The following is an 18,687-nucleotide window of genomic DNA, read 5'->3' on the forward strand; positions in this document are numbered from 1 at the left end:
GAGGGAAGGGGGGTGGGGGTGGGGAGCGGGGAGCGGGTGGGAAGGGGGAGAAAAAGGAGAGCATTTTAAAATGGATTCGGCTTTTTGCTAGGCATCCAATAAGCACATTCATTGCTAATTACACCATTATAAAAGCAAACATTTCCCCACATCCTCAGGATTTGGGAATAAGTGGTGGTGGGAAGTGCAATAAGGGAGCTTTTCATTAACATAATTTTTATAAGAGAGTAAAATTCTTCAATGGTAGGGTGAATGGGAACCCAGGCACCTTTTTCTCAATGATTGTTCTGTTTGCTTTGCTAGGTCGCAGCATCAGCTACAGACAATCTCATAGCAGAGGTTTTAGAACAGAAATTAAGTGGGATAAAAGAGTGGGAACTTGCTGCTTGTCAAAACTGAATATTTTAAATTGACCTAAAAACAGAAAACCTTTTTTTTTTTCCGACAGCAAACACTTTATTTAAAAAGGATCCAATTTAAAAATACTACATAATCTAGGTAATTTAGGTTTAACTTAGAAAATAATGAAATCTTGCCCCTTACCTTTCCACACTTCAAGTTTTAGGTAGAAAAAAAAATTAGTTGAGTATATTAGCAATTAGAAATAGGGTTACAGACTTTTTAACATAAGTGCTTTTTCCAAGATTGATTTGGGATATCCGCTAAATCTAATAGTACAACATTTTACAATTGAAAAGTTTTCAGAAGTTGCTACATTTTAGAGTTGAAAAATTTTCATTAGGCAATTCAACTTTTTAAATTTAATTATTCTTTTTTAAAGTTGAAAAACAGATACTGCTTTTTGGAAAAAAAAATAAAAACCACCCACTTTTTTTTAAAAAAAATCACATTAAACAATAGGAAACCCAAAGGGACAAAAGGAATAAAATGCCCACAATAAATACAAAAAAAAAAATAAATAAATCAGGCACAATGATAACATATGGTCTCTGTAGTGTAACAATGGAATCCGTATTTCTTAGACAAGCAAAACTTTTCTTCCACTCACTGAGTGCTTTGCTTGTGTAAAAAAAAGGTAGGATTTGTCCCAGAACATCCATAGGGATGTCATGACTTCCAAAACATGACATGTCATTATCTATCTGAAGACATGGCCTGTGTATTTACATCCCCCGTTTATTTTCAAAGTGCCCTTGGGCATATACCTCTCTCCACCTGCGAAGGCTCACATGTTTCACAAGCACCTAAATTGAGGGCTACCCTTCCAGAAGATAAACCAGTAAACAAATTACAGATACATAAAAGCTTCTCCATGATGGCAGAAGCTCTACATCTTGGAGAAGTCATTGTGATCATCGAAATGACCTAGAATAGCCAGCATCAAGTTCACCAGACCTCCTGATTACTAAATAGAAAGTATGGAAGACCCAAAGAGTCACTGCGTTTGGTGACAAGCATGGCTAATATTTTTTAGAGGTGGTTGAGAGGTATGTGCCTCAGAGACAAGAAAGGTGAGAAAGAATTCCCCACCTTTCCACACAAAACAATAAATATATATAGCACTCTGGGTGTGAAGGGGGAGAGGGGCACAGCCCCTCTCCACGCTGCGCTTAGGAAGGCTGAGCTTACCTTGTGATAATAAGATCAGCTTTCTAATCTTTTGCTAAATCGATCACAAAAGAAAGCAAGAATGAGAGATAGAGAGAGAGAGAGAAAGAGAGAGAGAAAGAGAGAGAGAAAACAAATTCACATTCTAGACATTTGGTTTTTAAAAAAACAAACAACAATATAGGGATTTAAAATGTTCTGATCACAAAATCATTTTCTGTCATAAGCGATCATCTCATATGCTGTCTTTATGATTTTTGGATCAGCTGCATAATCCAAAAATCATAAATGAAATTAAGATAAAACAAATTCACAGCATCAGCGTCATCCATAAATGAGTTCTACACAGATGCATGCAGGGTGCAGATAGGTGAATGATAAACAGAAGTTGTCCCCATGATCCCTGCTCTGACAGTCTCCCCATTTCTTGGTGTCAGATGGCAGATAATCTCTCCAAGTGCAGGTTGCTAAGCAGAGTGCAGGAAATGCCTACTGCGACATATGGGTATGACACCACCAGAGTTATTACAAGAACGTGGAAATAGAGTTATACTATGCACTATCACTCTGCTGATAAAACAATCTGCCAGCTATAAGCAGCTCAGGAAATCGTACACTTCTCTGTTTATTATCTTGAACACCCTCCCTCGCTTTCTTAATCACAAGCACACATTTTGCGACTGCCTGCAATCTAGAACTGTGTTGCTTCTCAGACATCTGCAGTTACCACTTCCTAGATTGACTGCTGAGAACACAGCAGTCACATAAAGAAACACTGAATAAGGAAGAATAAATTAACATTGACAAAAGGACACACTGATCACCCAGATGGACACGTCTTTTCTAAAATGACTTGTGAAATTACACATCTCCACCGATATGTTACCAGGAAGAGATGCTTCTCCTCATTTCTCACTTACAGCAATAGAAATCTGTAATCTAATTAGATGATGTACCAGCCCTCAATATCTGTCAGCCAAACGATGTGCAGAAATGTGTAGACCCGCTCTGGCCCTCGGCTCAACAGTGTCCCTTTTCCGCTGTCAGCAGTACTGTTGGCCTCTGCTAATATAATTACATTGACTTTTATTCAATTAAGTGCCATCCTTCGGTTAAAAAAAAAAAGCTACTTTATCAATTGATTCAGGTGTAATGCAATAATAGAGATGAACTCATGGCAGTGCATTAGCTCTGCTGTTCGTAACTTCAGTACATGGGTTCATTCATGGTAGTCGATTTCCATTATGCAACCACAGTTCAAGGGAATTGATTCTTTATGTTCATTTTTTAATTTATTCCATTTTTGTTTAATAATCCTCCTAAATGCCATATGCAAAACACTTGAAGTGGGGACAGGAAGGATGAGCTGTGGCAAGCCTGCTAGTTGACTCTCATGATAGTGAGCTTTTGAGATTTTCTAACAAACTCACACAGTATCGCGGGGGTAGTAAGAGGAAAAGCAAGAGAAGGAGAAAGACTGAACTCCTTAGAGTACTGATCCTGTCGCTTCAGACGTTAGGTTCAGCCTCTAGAGAATGGACAAATGGCAGCACTTGCTTTTAACAAAGACCTATTGTCACACTCTGGCATCAGCCAATCCAAACCATTAACTGTCACAAAATACAGTTTTCCTGAAGAGATACAAAGACCTGGGGCCAACAGCAACTTTCAAGTTTCTTTGGATCAGAGAAGTGAAGAGGTAAACAGAAAGGGAAGATGAAAAAGGCACAGAAAGAACTCATGCTATACACAGAGGATCCCCAAATGGGAGGAAAACCTCAGAGTTCTGTAAATAGGAGGACCCCCTTGTAGAGGAAGAGGAAGCCATATGCAGTTGTATAAGTGGAGGAAGGAATCCACGAAGGAACCAATTTTGAGTTCTCTAGAAAGAGAGATGGTTTATCTAGAAAACAGACTGTTTTGAATGTTTGTCTCCAGAAAAGGGGGAAAAAATAATCATTAACAAAATTCCAGAATGTATTAGAACTTATATTTTATGAGATTATAACTGTATAAAAGCTGTTTCTACTTGCTTTGATTAGGTCAGCAATAGAGATATGAAGAGGCAAATTCCTCTCACAGAAAAAAAAAAAAATGACTGGGGTAGAAAGCGAAGATGAATTCACCAGCAGAAATGATAAGGTTCTGGTATTATTAGGGATCTGGTCTTCATGAACACAGTAGTGCTTATTAAAAGACTAGTCCAAAACTTAGCTCCAAAATGTTCACTTTCAAGAATAACACAAACTAAATCTGATTCGACCTCCAGTCTCTTGCAGTAGACTGCTTTGCACATGGGAGATGCTGAAAAATACATTTATTTACTTTCAATCAATATTATGCCTGAGTCTTAAGAAGCTTTCCCAAAAATGCACTGTAGAAAACAATGATCCCAAGATTGGAATCATGTAACAGAGGAATATTTAAGCAAATACAATGGTAATACAGCAGAGGGTAATTCTGACCCCATTAATAATCCACTAGTGTGGTACAAGGAACTGCTATGTAATTAGGGCGTGAACAGTCCTATACTTTGGGCTATGCTTAGAATTACAATGTTCCCTCAGACCCTCTGCACTCTTTCCTAACCCTTCCATACTGTGAGTTTACTAAAACCTCTTGAAAACTAAGATCACCCTTAAAAGCAAAAAGTAACGAGGTCTATATTATATAGGAGAGATCATAACACCAAACTTGTTTTTTGAAATGCTAAGTGGAAGTACTCTGACTGAAAGTAGACTATATATATATATATATATATATATATATATATATATATATATATATATATATATATTTGGGGTGTGTGTGTGTGTATACTAGTATGTATATATATATGTATATATATGGGGATAGAGAGATACATTTACATCCAATCTGGAAAAACCTAGATGCCAGGTTTGAGTGTACTGTGGGATATTGAATCAACAATATTCCTGGACAGAAATGTAAATCTGCTATCCAAATTGACAGAAGAAAAATTAATTTTGCCCCACTTAATTCTCTTCTTATCTGGCTTGCTATAACACTACCTGTTGTCCTTAACTGCTCAAAATTTTTATATTACCATTTATTAATTGTAGGATACTTAGTCTTGTGAATTAAATGACATTTTTGATAGTATGCATTTCTGCAAAAAACTAGTCTGTTTTATAGGTTATTATTTAAAAATTCTCTCCAGAAGATCTGAAAACCGTTCCTAGCTCAGAAAAAAAAAAATTCAATGTAAAATTCTAGTGAACAACATTTTAAAAAAATACATAAAGTAAAGAAGTACATATTAAATGCAAGATGTAAAAAAGCTAAGCAAATTCTTGCAAATTAAAAGTATGAAATGCAGTCACTTCAATCCCTTTCAGTATAAAACAAATCATCCACACTGGTCACGCAGACAGTTCCCACTACATTCAAATTATTCACTTGAAGATAAGCTCCCACCAAACTCTTTAGGGGTTTAGCTAATTTACTGCACAGATACGGCACGTCTGTTGTAATAACAGGTAGGATGTATTGGGGTCGACCATTTATCAGAATTAGACTTCTTTTCTCAATTCGCAGTGAATTATGCTGCCTACATGACTCCCCTCTCTCAGACCTGCCATCCCCTCACGGCCCCTAATGTGGCAGGCAAACAAAATTGGCAGTCTCATCTTGTCAACAAGGGGCGATTCTCCTGAGAAGCCATTTAACTTTGCCGAGGAAGCAATGTATTAATGTGCCCGTCCCAGGAATGTTAATCATCTTCAAGCTTCCGACCTAACTTTGACATGAATGAAATCACCAAATTTGTTTACTAAATGAATCGTAATATGCTAATAAGAAAGCGTGACACACACGGAAAAGCCAAACAGATGGTTTGTTTACTCCACTTTGCAACTTTATAAATGTTGTAACTCTGAAGATGTTAGTGAGAATTATTGGTTTGTTGGCAGAGGCAAACGTGTCTTTTGCATACTAAATCTGGCGCTACAGTTAGAAAACAATTTGTCATTGCTGTGGAATGCATAAAAAATGTTGATGTGGGGATGGCTTTTGGGAAAGCAGATAGAGAGAAGGAAATGTCTATGCGGGATGCTCAGGCTGAGGGTAGTATTAATATCCAACCGCCCCTGTTCCCTAGCCATTTTACTTTTGAGTTGTATCTGACACATCAAGGCTTCTCAAGGGCCCTGATTATTCGATAGGTACCTGTTGCACTGTAACGTGAGACACTGTTACATGTGAATAGGAAGATGTTTTCATAGCATTTTCTCAACCAGGCAGTTCATATGGTGCTCAGTTTACTACTATTGTTGGAAAGAAAAAGCCAAGCCAAGAATGCTGGCATCTTTTTAAGGGTTTAGATACATTTTAGGTGAATTTTTGAATTTTATGTTTACCCTGAACTAACTCTCAAGTCTTCTATTCTTTGATTTACAATCTGACATACAGTCTAGAAGACATATTCCCAAAATAGAAATGCATTTTTTCTCTTGATTTTCAAAAATTTCTGCCACTTTAAAACTTTAGCTTTCTTTTCTAATGTGTACAACATGGAACATCAATTTCTTTCTGAGATTGGAAAGAAATTGGAAATACTTGCCAAAAATATTAAAAATGTTTTACATCATTAACATGATTAAATTATGATCTTTCAAAAAGAGAAAATAACAGTAGGAATGTATGAGTTCCCCAAGAAAGGAGACAGAATTTTGTAGATGATATTACTATTTAGCTATGGCCTCTTCTTGAATTCATTCTATGTTGAAAATGAAACTATGTAAGGTACATGAACAAAAACAATGCACAAAATCTAATTTATGTCTTTGGTTAAATGATGTTAAAATTGCCAGCAGAAACATGAAAACTTCCAACCAGCAATGCACCTATGCTGCTAAACACTTCGATTTTTATAAACATTCAGTTGACTTTTGTAAAAATCTTTTTACTTTTCATTCCCTAAGTATAGCGGAAGAAGCAGAATTTTGTATGAAAGAGGTGCTTATTTCTTCCAATATTCTTAACCACCCCCCTCAACTTCTTAGTCCTATATATATAATTGAGACTACCGTTAATCTTGTGGGATTCCCTAGTGTATCACTATGCGGTGCTGAAATGTTTACCTGTCTGCAGAAGAGAAATGAGAGCACAAAGTGATCTAAAGAAACCAGTGGGTTCATGTTGCTGCCCAAGGATCACTCTGGAGTAAGAAACATTAGCGGCTATCCCAGCTTGGCGCTTCTATCTCATTTGAAACATCTCCTCATTCCTGACCAACAAAGAAAATTTCAATAAAGTACTTTTACTGGTTTAACAACAGAGAGCTCTAGGGATTGTCAAAGTGCTAAGCCTTTTCCAAGGAGAGAAGAAATCAGCAGCTCAAATATAATTAACCTTCCATTCTCAATGCAAACTGCCACGCACAGGAGCTGTGCAGCCTATTAGCTAAGTCATAATGGCCGACAGGCAGAAGCAAAATTGGTCAAAAAGTTGGCTGCTGCTGTCATATTTTTGGAATTATGATTAATGGCACTAATAATGCGGATGATTACTGATATGTGTATCTCCAGCAGTTTATCATATTGCTCTGGCTGCCTACACAATAAACAGGATGCTATCATTTACCTCTTTATTGAAGGCAATCCTTCTCTTGAAGGAGCATATTCTAATTACTTCGTAATGTTTTATGTCTTAAACATTTTGCAGCTCTGGACCTTGCCAACTGCTTCGTGTCTACCATTGATTAATTACTGAATGTTTAATCAAAATTTAGAACCTAATGTAGTCATTTATGAGCTCACTGCAGTGCCAAAGTAGTTAGGCTTTGCTCCCAAGTTTGGAGAGGGTTGGGTTCAAAATCAAATCCCAGCCATGCATGAGGATCCAAGAATTTCACCTTGGGTGCTCTGAGGTTGCCAATTCCATCTCTGCTGATGAATGGGAGGTAATCTAACTACAGGGTAAACAGCATCTTTACCTACCCTCTTCCCATTGGACTTCCCTTTCCTCTTTCCCCCAATTCTCTAACCCACAGAGCACCTCCATTGGCTGCTTCTGCGAACAAGAAGGTCCTCGTGAATGCCCATCACGAGAACATAGTTTTGAAGTGGTTAAACAAGTGAACAATAATTTGCTGGGACAAATACATGAGTTTTTTTTTTAATGTGGATTTTTTATGGTACTGTCATACAACCATTCACCGTTGAAGTTAAGTGTTTTTTTAATACCATTACTGAACTGCTGAAATGGATGCTAATATAGCTTGGAGTGCTAATGTCAAGTCCTGGTAATAAAAAAGACAGACTGCTGAATGAAATAATTTCAAGTAAAAAATAGAACAAAAGTGCTCTCTCTCTTGCTCTCCACTTTTATTGAATTGGGACTGACTGAGCCAATTGCTTTAGAAGTCTGTAAAACACAATTACTAGTGAGTGAACTGACCCACCAGTGCCCCCGCAGTGACAGAGCAGACTAAGAAGGCAGCCGAGTTCGAGCGCTCCCCTCAGCTGGCCATCAGACCGAAGAGGCTTTCTTCTGGAGATCTGTTGTACTCACTGCTCAAATCCGTCTTCTTTTACGGACAAAATCTTGTTATTTCCCATCAATGTGATAACATAACCTCCTATGTTACTTTCCAAGATAAAAATGTCTATTCCAGCAATTAAGGATGATTTGTCTTTTGATATCCTTATTTATGAGGGTGTTCCTGTGTAAACACACATATACATTTTGTGGATGTATTCAGATTAGAATGCTAGCATAATTTTTGAATAGCTGGTAATAATTCAGATTGATCTATGCAACAGAAAAATTGAGGCATCACTTACATATGTTCCGTTAGCAACACTTGGCTTTTTTTTTTCCTAAGGTAAAGTCAAAATAATTAGAGCAAGCAAGAAAAAGAATTAAAGTAGAAGTGGGTAACATTTTTCCTCCTAGTTAATAAAAGAAGTAATAAACTCCATAAAGTACTAGAGTTACGATCACTAACACTTCAGGCATAACAGCTTTTTACCAGGAATTTACAACTCCTGTTTTAATTCAAGCAGCTTGCATTAGGACATAAAATGTAGGTATTTTTTAAAAGAGTAGCTTTATGTTAAATAACTGAAGAAAAATTGTCCTTTCGTAAAAAGTACTCTTTCTTTCTCTTTCCTTGGCCTGCTTCTCTCTCACACACGCAGGTGCACACATACACACCCCTCTTGTCACTCAAGAATCAAAGTTACTAAATCCCTTTCCTATGACATTTTTTTGCAAGGGTAGACTCCTTTCATATTCGGCCACATTCATCGATTTGAAGCTTGTGGGAGTCTTACAGCAAAAACATGAAATGATTTCTGAGAAGGGTTTTTTTAAAAAGAAAGAAGAAATGCTGTTACCCAACCTTCACTATCATATTTCAACAGAGAAGGAAGTCTCCCTTCTTCTTAGCACAACAACTGATCACTTACAGCAAGAGAGAGCTGGCAGAAGCCTTTCACCTATGAGAGGACCATTTTTACCAGGGTTGATACAAGTGAATGTTAATACATGTGTGCAGTCTTACAGCCTGCTTCCTGAGGGGGAGATGGCCTATGTATTTTTAAAAAAGATTATCCGCAAAAATGAGTATCTCAAATGAATAATTATTTGTGAGAAAGATTCACATCAATAAAGACTACCAGAGGTTCAGAGAGACGGTGGTGGACCCAAGAGAGGTAGAAATCCGGGAGACGACCCTTTCACAATGGCCTCGGCGTGAAAAATACCGCCTGTGCATCCTGCATGTGCATTCTGCCCTAAAGGCTCTTTTGCCTGAATGTTCAAGATAATGCTCCCAAGAGCAGTAGCTTGTTCCTTTAGAGGGGAGGTAAGAATAAGGGGCCTATAGAAGCATTAAGTTTGTGCAATGGAAGTTATGTAGCCAGCCACGAGAGATTTAGTGTAACCCCCATCGATAGAAATCTGTAAAAATCTCTTTGTTGTCATGAAAAGGAAGCAGTCGCCTGCCACTAGGCTTTGCTGTCTATTTGGCGGGCAGCAGTTGGGTGGAAGTGACTGGTGTAGTCCTGGGACTGGAGAAGGGAAAGGTCAGCAGAGGCTTAAATGAGCTTGTCTTCCATCCAGTGGGGCCAGCAGGAGGTCATTAGGAAGATAGGAAGCTCACTTTAGGCCTGACAGAGTCTCTCCCCATGACACCAAGAGACTGCTTTGCTCCCTGCTCTTCTCCCAGTGTATAAAAGGAACCCCAGAGACAGGAATGACACCGGAGTTTATCTTACTACCAAAGTTTCGCTTGAGGAGGGCACAACCAGCAATTACTCAGAGGGGGATTTATTTTGTTTGTTTGCCTTTGATGGAAGGTAATGGAAATAAGTACAAAAGACCTATTGATCTGTTGGCTCTACTGTGAAACCAAATAGAGTAACAGGGGAAAAAAAATCGCTTCCTTAACATTTAGAAGTCAGAGGAACTGCACCACTTCACTTCATGAAAGAATTGTGGAAAAGGAGAATTGCAGTTTGATTGGCAAATGTATAGGACACGAGATAAATGGCTGATACCTTAAAATGTTCTCTTCTTGCATCTGGAGAGGATTAACATACTGTATTCGACAGCTAATTATATTAGGGCAAATATACTAATAGTTATCTTGAATTGGTGCTAAGTGGCTCATTTCTGGGAGGTATTGCCTAGTGGAATCAAGAGTATTTATTGAAAATCTTTCCCTAGAAAAGTTCTCTGTAAGTTTCCAAGCATAGAGAATGATGAGAGAAAAATGGATGTTGCTGCTGAGAAGGTGATAACAGGAGGCAGGTAGCATGTTTTCGCATCTTCACCTCTGTTGTTAATCTATGCAGTGGCTCATCAGAGGTAGCTCACGTTAATTTATTCCTGCACACCTGTACAGGGCTGGAAGTCAGGTAATAAGACAAGCAAAAACTATACATCTCTGCTTTTTAGCTACAGCTACCCAGAGGCCTGTATATGAACAAATTTAGTTCTGGAGACATCAGCAGGTTTTAATAAACCAAATACAGATGTCCTACTCCATATAAATCAAGAAGTTTACATGTTTAAATCTGGACGGATTTAACTAGCAATCAAAGAGAAGGTTTGCACTTGGTACCAATGGTTGCCTCATATTTATTTATAAATCACCCAAAGCAAATATTATTTTGTTTTTAAATTTATTCATGGAGCAAAATCACCTTTCTTACACCTTGAAAATCAAACATATATACTTTACCTTTCTGATAAAACTTAAGACAAACTTTGGCAATTATTGGCCACTATTCTCAGAGAAAGAGAGGTACAAAGATGGTGAAAGTCCTGTTACGATGAAAAACAAAGAGACATATACTTCTTTCTATGCAAATCACCTGGTTTCGGTATAGAAAGTCTTCCTTTCAGATGAGGGAGTTTTAAAATTGCCAATCACTAAAGCAGATGTAAACAGATTTTAACATATTAACAAATGGGAAGAAGAGGACAGAGGGTATTTGTGTATTTTCTGAATAAAAATCAACTGGCATTAGTAAATGGGCTTCCCTTAAATATAGGTGATTCATGGCCACTCAGCCCTCCCAGGGATCAAAATTCAAGACAGAGGATGAGAATGCGACCAAAGGCAAACTAGGCCCAGCTAATTCTATGACAGTGTCTTCTAGAAAATTCCTCTTATGGGGACTGTAGGTTCTAGGCCAGTTAGTTATTTTTACTTTTTCTCAGGGAGTATTTCATCTGTATTCTTCAAAACTGAGGGCCAACCTCCTGTTCCCTGACAGAACAGCTTCTGAGTAGCAGAAAAATGATGGAATAAACAAGAAGGAAGGAAAGAAAGGAGTTTAGAGACTTTCAGGACTAACACTACATAATATTATCATCTTATGGTATCATAGTTCTTTAGAGAGAAAATAATTTACGTTATTCTAATAGCCACCTACCCACAGAATGAATTGGCTTTTATGTTTACTAGCTTGCTCTTTGTCGTTAGTGTGGAATGGTGGTCCTCTCTGCTTTTGAATTTTGCAAACTCACACTCATTCACAACAGTGTCAAGAAGGAGGCTTAGAATCCTCAGCCATCGCTAACCTTGTGTGTGCACCACTCTCTCTCCTTCTCTCTTTTTGCTGCCTTTAGACAAAGAACATTCTTGCTTATCAAAAAGCCTTCAACTTGATCTTATAAAATCTAGAAAGAACATAAGCAACAATCTGGAAATCTCTGCTAACTAGCTGCCAAATCTAAAACACAGTATTTAACATCTTTTTACTTTCATGTTACTAACATGCCTATGTAGAGACAAAAATACACCTCCCTCGTGTATAACCTTCTTGGAAGAAGCCCAAGAAGGTGTGTATGCTGCTCTGTTAAGGTGTTCTAAGCCCAAAGACAAGAAGGCTGCTTTCATGAACAGAAGGGAAGGGGTTATTCTGTTAGTTTTATCACAGGCATCCTAGAAACCCTGTAGCCTTGCGTACCTCAGCCCCCAGTCCAAATCCCCTCTAATGCTTTATTTGCACAAGGAAGACATTGTGCAGTCAAGGGTGGATGAATCAAGACTCTGGGGAGAGGAAAGAAATGGGCCTGAGGACAGCAGGATTAAAGGCAAAGGATGGTTTCTGTTTGGGAAGGTCTTGGCTCAAAGAAAAGAAAAGAAAACTTGTCTTGGCTTCATTGCAGAGGGAAAAGCAGGGGCCCAAAGTGTCTGGGGTTCTCGTGACTAACACAGGAAAGGTGAAGAGAAGGGGAAGGTAAGTCTAAGCGGGTAGATCAGAGATGTGATTCAAGAGGATTTGTGAATAAGATTAAATTACAGGTCAATATTAGCTGACAAAATGGTGATAAAAGGCTGAATGAAACAGGGATATAATTATGTTCGAGTGCAATCTGCTGAGATGCAGGAGAAGGCTGGTACCCAAAAGGCCTCACTGTTTCCGGATATTTGGTAGTAAATATACTTGTGTTGTATATTATTTCAAGTCATAGATTCAACAGGGATGAACACATTTCTTCTTAGCCAAAAAAAGTCAAAATTAAAGTATCACAATTTTTTTAAGCTTTTAGTGAGGGATTACAATATTTGAGTATTCTTGAAAAGCAAATTTTCAAGTGACAATCAAATTACCTTCTTTGTACAGTATTTTTTTCAATTTTCTTCACTGATCATGTGTGACAATATCCAGAATTTAAAAGATTAGGTGTGATGGGATATTTCAGCCAAATAAAATGTACCCCCTGTCTTGTGAGGCTTCCCTATATGACTAAACACACCTGGAGAATATCAGTACTGTTTTCCCACCTAGAATATACTAGTTATCCTAGACACTGGCCTATCCTATATAATCAAAGGCTAATATGCAAATTGACTGGATGGCAGAACAACCGGTCGCTATGATGTGCACTGACCACCAGTGGGCAAACACTCAACGCAGGAGCTGCCTCCTGGTGGTCAGTGTGCTCCCACAGGGGGAGCGCCGCTCAGCCAGAAGCCAGGCTCACAGCTGGCGAGCGCAGTGGTGGTGGCTGGAGACTCTCCCGCCTCTGTGGCAGCACTAAGGATGTCCAACTGCCGGCTTAGGCCTGCTCCCCAGAGAGCGGGCCTAAGCCAGCAGTCAGACATCCCCCACGGCTCCTGGACTGCTAGGGGGTGCAGGACAGGCTGAGGGGCACCTCCATGAGTGCATGAATTTCATGCATCGGGCCTCTAGTGTTTTCATAAGCTTGGTCACTTGGCAAGCTCCCAATCCTTAGAATAAAAATGGAGACTGAAACATTCCCCTATCAATAAATGCTTTTTCCTCAGACAAACCACCTTTTCAACAGTACCTCCTTATACATTAGGACATAAAAAACACAGTGACATAAAGGAAAGCACCAAGCTTTGGATGTTGTAGCCTTTTGGACCCAGGGTCATTTTATTCCAGTGTTATGACTTGCAATATTTTCAGCAAGCAAACTGAAACAGTGATAGGAATTCATGCAAATAGGCTTAAATTTTGGCTTGTCTTCAAACACTCCATTTCCATAAATATTTTATGCAGGTTTTCATGAGTCTTTTATTTTTGTTAAAAAAAAGAATCCAATGCATTAACCTCATTATCACTAGTGCACTATTTCAAATTTAAAAGAATGAACATTACTCACAAACTTGGGGAGGAAGAGGTTGGGTACAGTATTATATTTTATTATTTAAAGTACTATAGCTATCTTATCTACCATATTCTGGGACTGTCTACGATACCCTGGAACTGAAAAGAATTTTGTGATCATAAACCATTTTTTACAGAACAAGGTAAAAAGGAGTGGGGGGTACGGGACTAGGGAGGGGAAAGCTTTAAGAAGATAGATTTCTCTTCAAAGCATGTTTTGAGTTGTAGAAAGTAAGCCACATTTTCTCAGAAATTTTGCTTTTCATGAATTGGACCCCTTGAGCTGTACTTCAGTACAATAAAACTATTTTAACTTTTATTTTTAAAAAGACTAATCTTTAAAATATGAAGACAAAACAGAGTATTCCAGAAGCAAGTCACTACTTTTCAATGGTACTTCCATTATATGTTACATTGTCAAGGAATTCTACCTAATTGATAAGCACTAGAATTTGGGTGGTGGCTACTTGCAAACTTCCTAGTTAATTTTGTTTCTTCCACATCTATTGACTTTTAGCATGTAATAAAATTTTCTCTAAAAATATTTTTAAAAGACAATGTAAAACAAAAAAAAAAACCCACATCCAATATAATAGGGAGAATTAACTGGTGTGTCACTGGTTGGGCTGGTGTATTATGTAAATGATCTGCTCACAAGCTTATCTCCCCAAGGGCAGGGTAACTGCGGTTCCCCACCACTGACCACCTTGACACATTCCATTTATATTGCATTTTCTTTAGGGCTGAAAAAGAACATTGTAGGTTTAGGACCAGCTGCTTCTGTTTAAGCCCAACTGTTTCAGAGCTGCAGCTACATAGCTAAGGTGTGATGTCATCTGAAGGCTGGACATAATATATTCTAACTGCTCCTAAAAGTATATGTATGCCTCCCCTTCTGTGTGCATAATTCCCATGTTAGACTGTGTTTTAGAGATGTGCTCAAATACATTGTGAAGCTAACATACAGAAACCCGTATCACCACACCATTTCCCCATATGAACAATTACTTTGGTCCCGTTTTCTTCTGATATTTTTGTGACTCAAAGAATTCAAGGACACACTAAATACTCATGTAAGAATGATAACATTTCTGGTTATACCTACGGAGATGCAGGCTGTCTCGATGTCCTGGACCTATGGTTCTTTCCATCCGTAAATTTCTGTTTCTATATTGGATAAATATGTGTGTATGAAGATAATATATTGATTTAATTTAAAAAGCCACAAGGCAAAGCAGAAATATTTATAACAGAAGCTGAGGCTTCTAAGTGAAGGTTCATGGGGAAGCAGGGAACTGTGTACACAGTTAACTGATTCACACACCTAGATGCATGGGAAAACATACACACACACATACACAGAGCACGGAGAAAAATGGCGTGCATTACTGGGTAAGATGGCACATGATTCTGCATGCTTAATCATAACAAGCACCAACTGCAACAATCCTTCATGAGCATGGCAGCTTGGTTATTGTGTGGCCACTGTGGACAATCTCTAGAGTGCATCAAAACATCTAAGTTGGATTTTTTAATGACAGGCCCCCTCCCCCCAGCAGGAGCAGCCAATGGAGATTTACTGACCTGTCTCTGCTCCGGCGAGAGGGGAAGGCAGCGTTGCAGCCAGCCACCGTGCAGACATGCATCTCTTTTAAGTGAACGTTCCTGTAGTGAAGCTTCACGCTGTAGGAGCTTTTGAAACTCTTCTTGCACACGTAACAGATTTTGGGGTCTGGGCTGGAACACAGGTCACCTTCTGGGGAGAACTTCTGAGGGCTGCCGTAATTCAGAGAGGAGGCAAAACTTTCGTGCAGGGCCGCCATGCTGGCTCCCCCACCATTGTATAGTCCGTACTGGCTCATGTAAAACATGTCATAAGTGGGATCTGCAAATTCTTCCTTCACCTTGATGATGTCCTGGTGAGAGGGCTCACTGTGGTTCTCGTCGGGCCTCTCACTGCTCATCAGGACCTTTTCGCTCACTTCGCTGTGCATGTGCTCATCCCCTTCCATGGATTCCTCACCTAGTTTGGGCTCTGAAGACTCGGACTCGTTCTCATAGTCCCGCTCAGGTTCTTGATCCTCAGAAGTCATGCTGTCAGCCCTTCTGATTTCAGTCCTTGAAATGCACCGGGACCTGCTGTGCTTAGAAAAGTCCTGCACAGACATGCCTGGACTCATCTCCTCTTGGGAGTGGCAATGATTGTCATGGCTCACGTCATTGACCACAGCTCCAGGGTCATTGGGGTCATCGTCTTCATCGTCAAACTCATCGGCGGTATCGATGATTTCCTTCTCGATCTTCACAGGCATGCTGGACTTCCTGGGCTTCTTCTTGGGGGCCAGGTCGGCACTGGGCTCATGAGTGGCCATCATCACTACTGGCGCTGCTGGCTCAGAGGGTGGCACGGGGTGCTGCTCTATGGTACCACTGGTTGGAATGAGGGGACTGGTCGGGAGGGATGTGGGAGGACTCACCATTTCTCCTGGAGTGAGTAAACTTCTATAAAATGGAGGAACTGGTTGGACAGTCTTTAGCCCGGAAAACACCAGCTGGCTGGGGAGAGGGTTCTGTAAGACGGGGTCTAGTGGGGGAGTGGTAAAACCCATCGGGGGCCGGCCGGGGCTGGTGAGTGTGAGATTTGATTTTGTACTCGCTATGACGGGGGTGGCAGCTCCTGATGTGGCCCGGATTAAATCTTTGTCTCGGTTATTCCTTAGCATAGGCATGTGGAGGCGAGGGTTAGGGTTTGCACTGTGACGATTGCGGCTTCGGAGGGAGCTAAAGACCATGTTGCAGCCTTCAATGGTGCATCGATGTTTGATCTTCAGGTGAACAGCATTATAATGAATTTTGAGAGTACCTTTATCATAGAATGTCTTCCCACATGCGTTACAGAACACTCTTCCTTTCCTAGAGGCTGACCCCATCCTTCTCATCCGGTGGATCCGGAATGAGCTTTTTGGGTGTTCCGTTTTGGTCAGGTCACTGACCGGGGCAGAATTCTGAATGGGGGACACGCAGGTTGGCTCGGTTTTGGGCTCCACGTTAGTAATGCTGGTCAGGGCGTTTCTATTGGGAGTCTGATCGTTCTTATAAGGTGTGGGAGATACTTCAGACTCGCTGCTCTCATTATACTCATTCTGAGTTGAAAGGCTGGGTTCCCGCAGCCTCAGTCCTGGTTGCTCTAACAGGAGCCCGTTGGGAGGCAATCCTAGCAGTGGGGCCGAGACTGGGTTTATGTACTGGAATGGAAGCAGAAATGCAAGGCTGTTGGGGATGTTTTCGAAGTGATGAATGCTGGAAGGGTTGCTGTTCTCTAGGTGAGCAAGGAGGCTGGGACTCCTGGTGCGATTATTGCTCTCAATGAAAGTCCTAATGTCTGAGTCTGTCTTTGAAGACGGAACGGCCACAGCCTGCCCTTCTTTCTCCTGAATTGCCATCAGCTCTACAATGGATTTGGTTTCTCCAAACCGCAGAAACTGCTGAAGGGTGATGATTTCCTCTTCTCGAGACATGATGGCCCAGCGGTCCAGCACCTTGCCAGCAGCATCCTAGAGGCCACATCAAAGAAACAACAAAGACAAACACAGAAACTTATTGATTGTGTATAACTATTCAATGGAACTGAAGGTGCTCTGTCTGCTCCTGGAACACCAAGAGCAGAAAACAACATGCAGACACTGTTAATAAAAGTCAACCCACCAAGCAAACTTTTCTGCCATGCAAATGTAGTCATTAGAGTCACAGTTAGAGAAACAGATTGAGCTTAACAATGTCAAAACAAACAAAATGTAGGCCACTGGGGCTCTGTGATCTAAAACACCTTCACTACTGCTATTTTAACAATAATGGTCTCTATACTATGCAAATATTTAGCATACATTAGTACAAGACATGAACTCTTGCTGTGCAACCCAGTAAAAAAGCAAAAAATATGGTACCTTAATCCTTATTAAATAATGACACTGTAGGAAGAAATTAAATACATTTTGTGAATTTTATTTCTTCAACACACGCAGACACGACACTGGATTCAATGATGAAAATTCCTTTAAATAGGAGCTATTATGTGAATTTCTAAATAAAAAAGATGAATAAAGTGACATTACCTCCTACACCCCCATTACTAAGCCATATCTATTTTTATTTTTTTAAATGGCTGTATTCTAGTGCCATTTAATAGTGGGCAATTTCATAAGGTAGAGTAAGAAAAAACAGTAACTCTACTTGTCCAGAAAATTGATTGCAATCCTATGATTCAAAGTTTGAGTTAGAATTAAAGTATTTGATTTTTATGCCCTTGTTATAAATGACAGTTACAGATATTTAGAAAGTAAACCTGTGATGGATTTAGATAGAATAAATGTGTAAAAATGTTGTCTCTTAACATCCTCCTCTGATAGCAAAGGGAGTCCACGGAGAATACACATCAGTAATCACCAGACTATGTGTTGTTAAATATACATTAAAAAGCATTTCACACTTTCATTTTTGCTAGTAACTATGAGATTTGCCTGGAGGTAGGACTTACAAATCCTGCAATGTAATGTCAGGCAATCCATTTCAGCATGGATTGAGAGAAATCTACTCAAACACTTAAATAATGACTCCATCACTTTCTAGGGCACAGCTTCTTTCCACCAGGACGGGGCGCTTTGCAACCTTTTCTGAATGACATTTACTCCAACCTTAACCATCAATTAAGAAAGCAACAACAAAAAGATACTTATTAATTGCAAAGAGAAAAATCCCTAGTTTATAATGGAAAAACCTAACAGACCCCACCTTAACTAAGTGATCAAAGCTAACATTACCAGTGATGCATGCCATCACATACCTTCCACTATATTCATCGAGAAGGACACATCATTTCTTTTGTGGTTTTCTTGTCAAAAATTTATAACCTCAATTGAATCATGAGAAAACACCAGATGAACCAAAATTAAAGAGCACTCTACACAACAGTGGCTAGTACTCTTCCAAGTGTAAAGTTTGGAAA

At 39.5% G+C, this 18,687-nt stretch overlaps 1 protein-coding gene across 7 annotated transcripts in view; it reads right to left on the bottom strand.

Moving 5' to 3' along the window:
• Positions 1-18,687, bottom strand: part of BNC2 (basonuclin 2) — a 429,804-nt gene that overhangs the window by 6,418 nt on the left and 404,699 nt on the right. For 4 of the 7 annotated variants that reach the window (XM_036331213.1, XM_036331212.1, XM_036331210.1 and 1 more), the window contains 2 exons: positions 15,270-17,239; positions 14,787-14,852 (listed from right to left, as the gene is read on the bottom strand). In XM_036331213.1, the coding sequence (XP_036187106.1) occupies positions 14,787-14,852; positions 15,270-17,239 (2,036 nt within the window). The remainder of the gene's footprint in view (positions 1-14,786; positions 14,853-15,269; positions 17,240-18,687) is intronic. The other 3 variants (XM_036331211.1, XM_036331208.1, XM_036331214.1) reach the window with 1 other exon arrangement.

Source organism: Myotis myotis, unplaced genomic scaffold (genome assembly GCF_014108235.1).
Source record: "Myotis myotis isolate mMyoMyo1 unplaced genomic scaffold, mMyoMyo1.p scaffold_m19_p_12, whole genome shotgun sequence".
NCBI lineage: Eukaryota > Metazoa > Chordata > Mammalia > Chiroptera > Vespertilionidae > Myotis > Myotis myotis.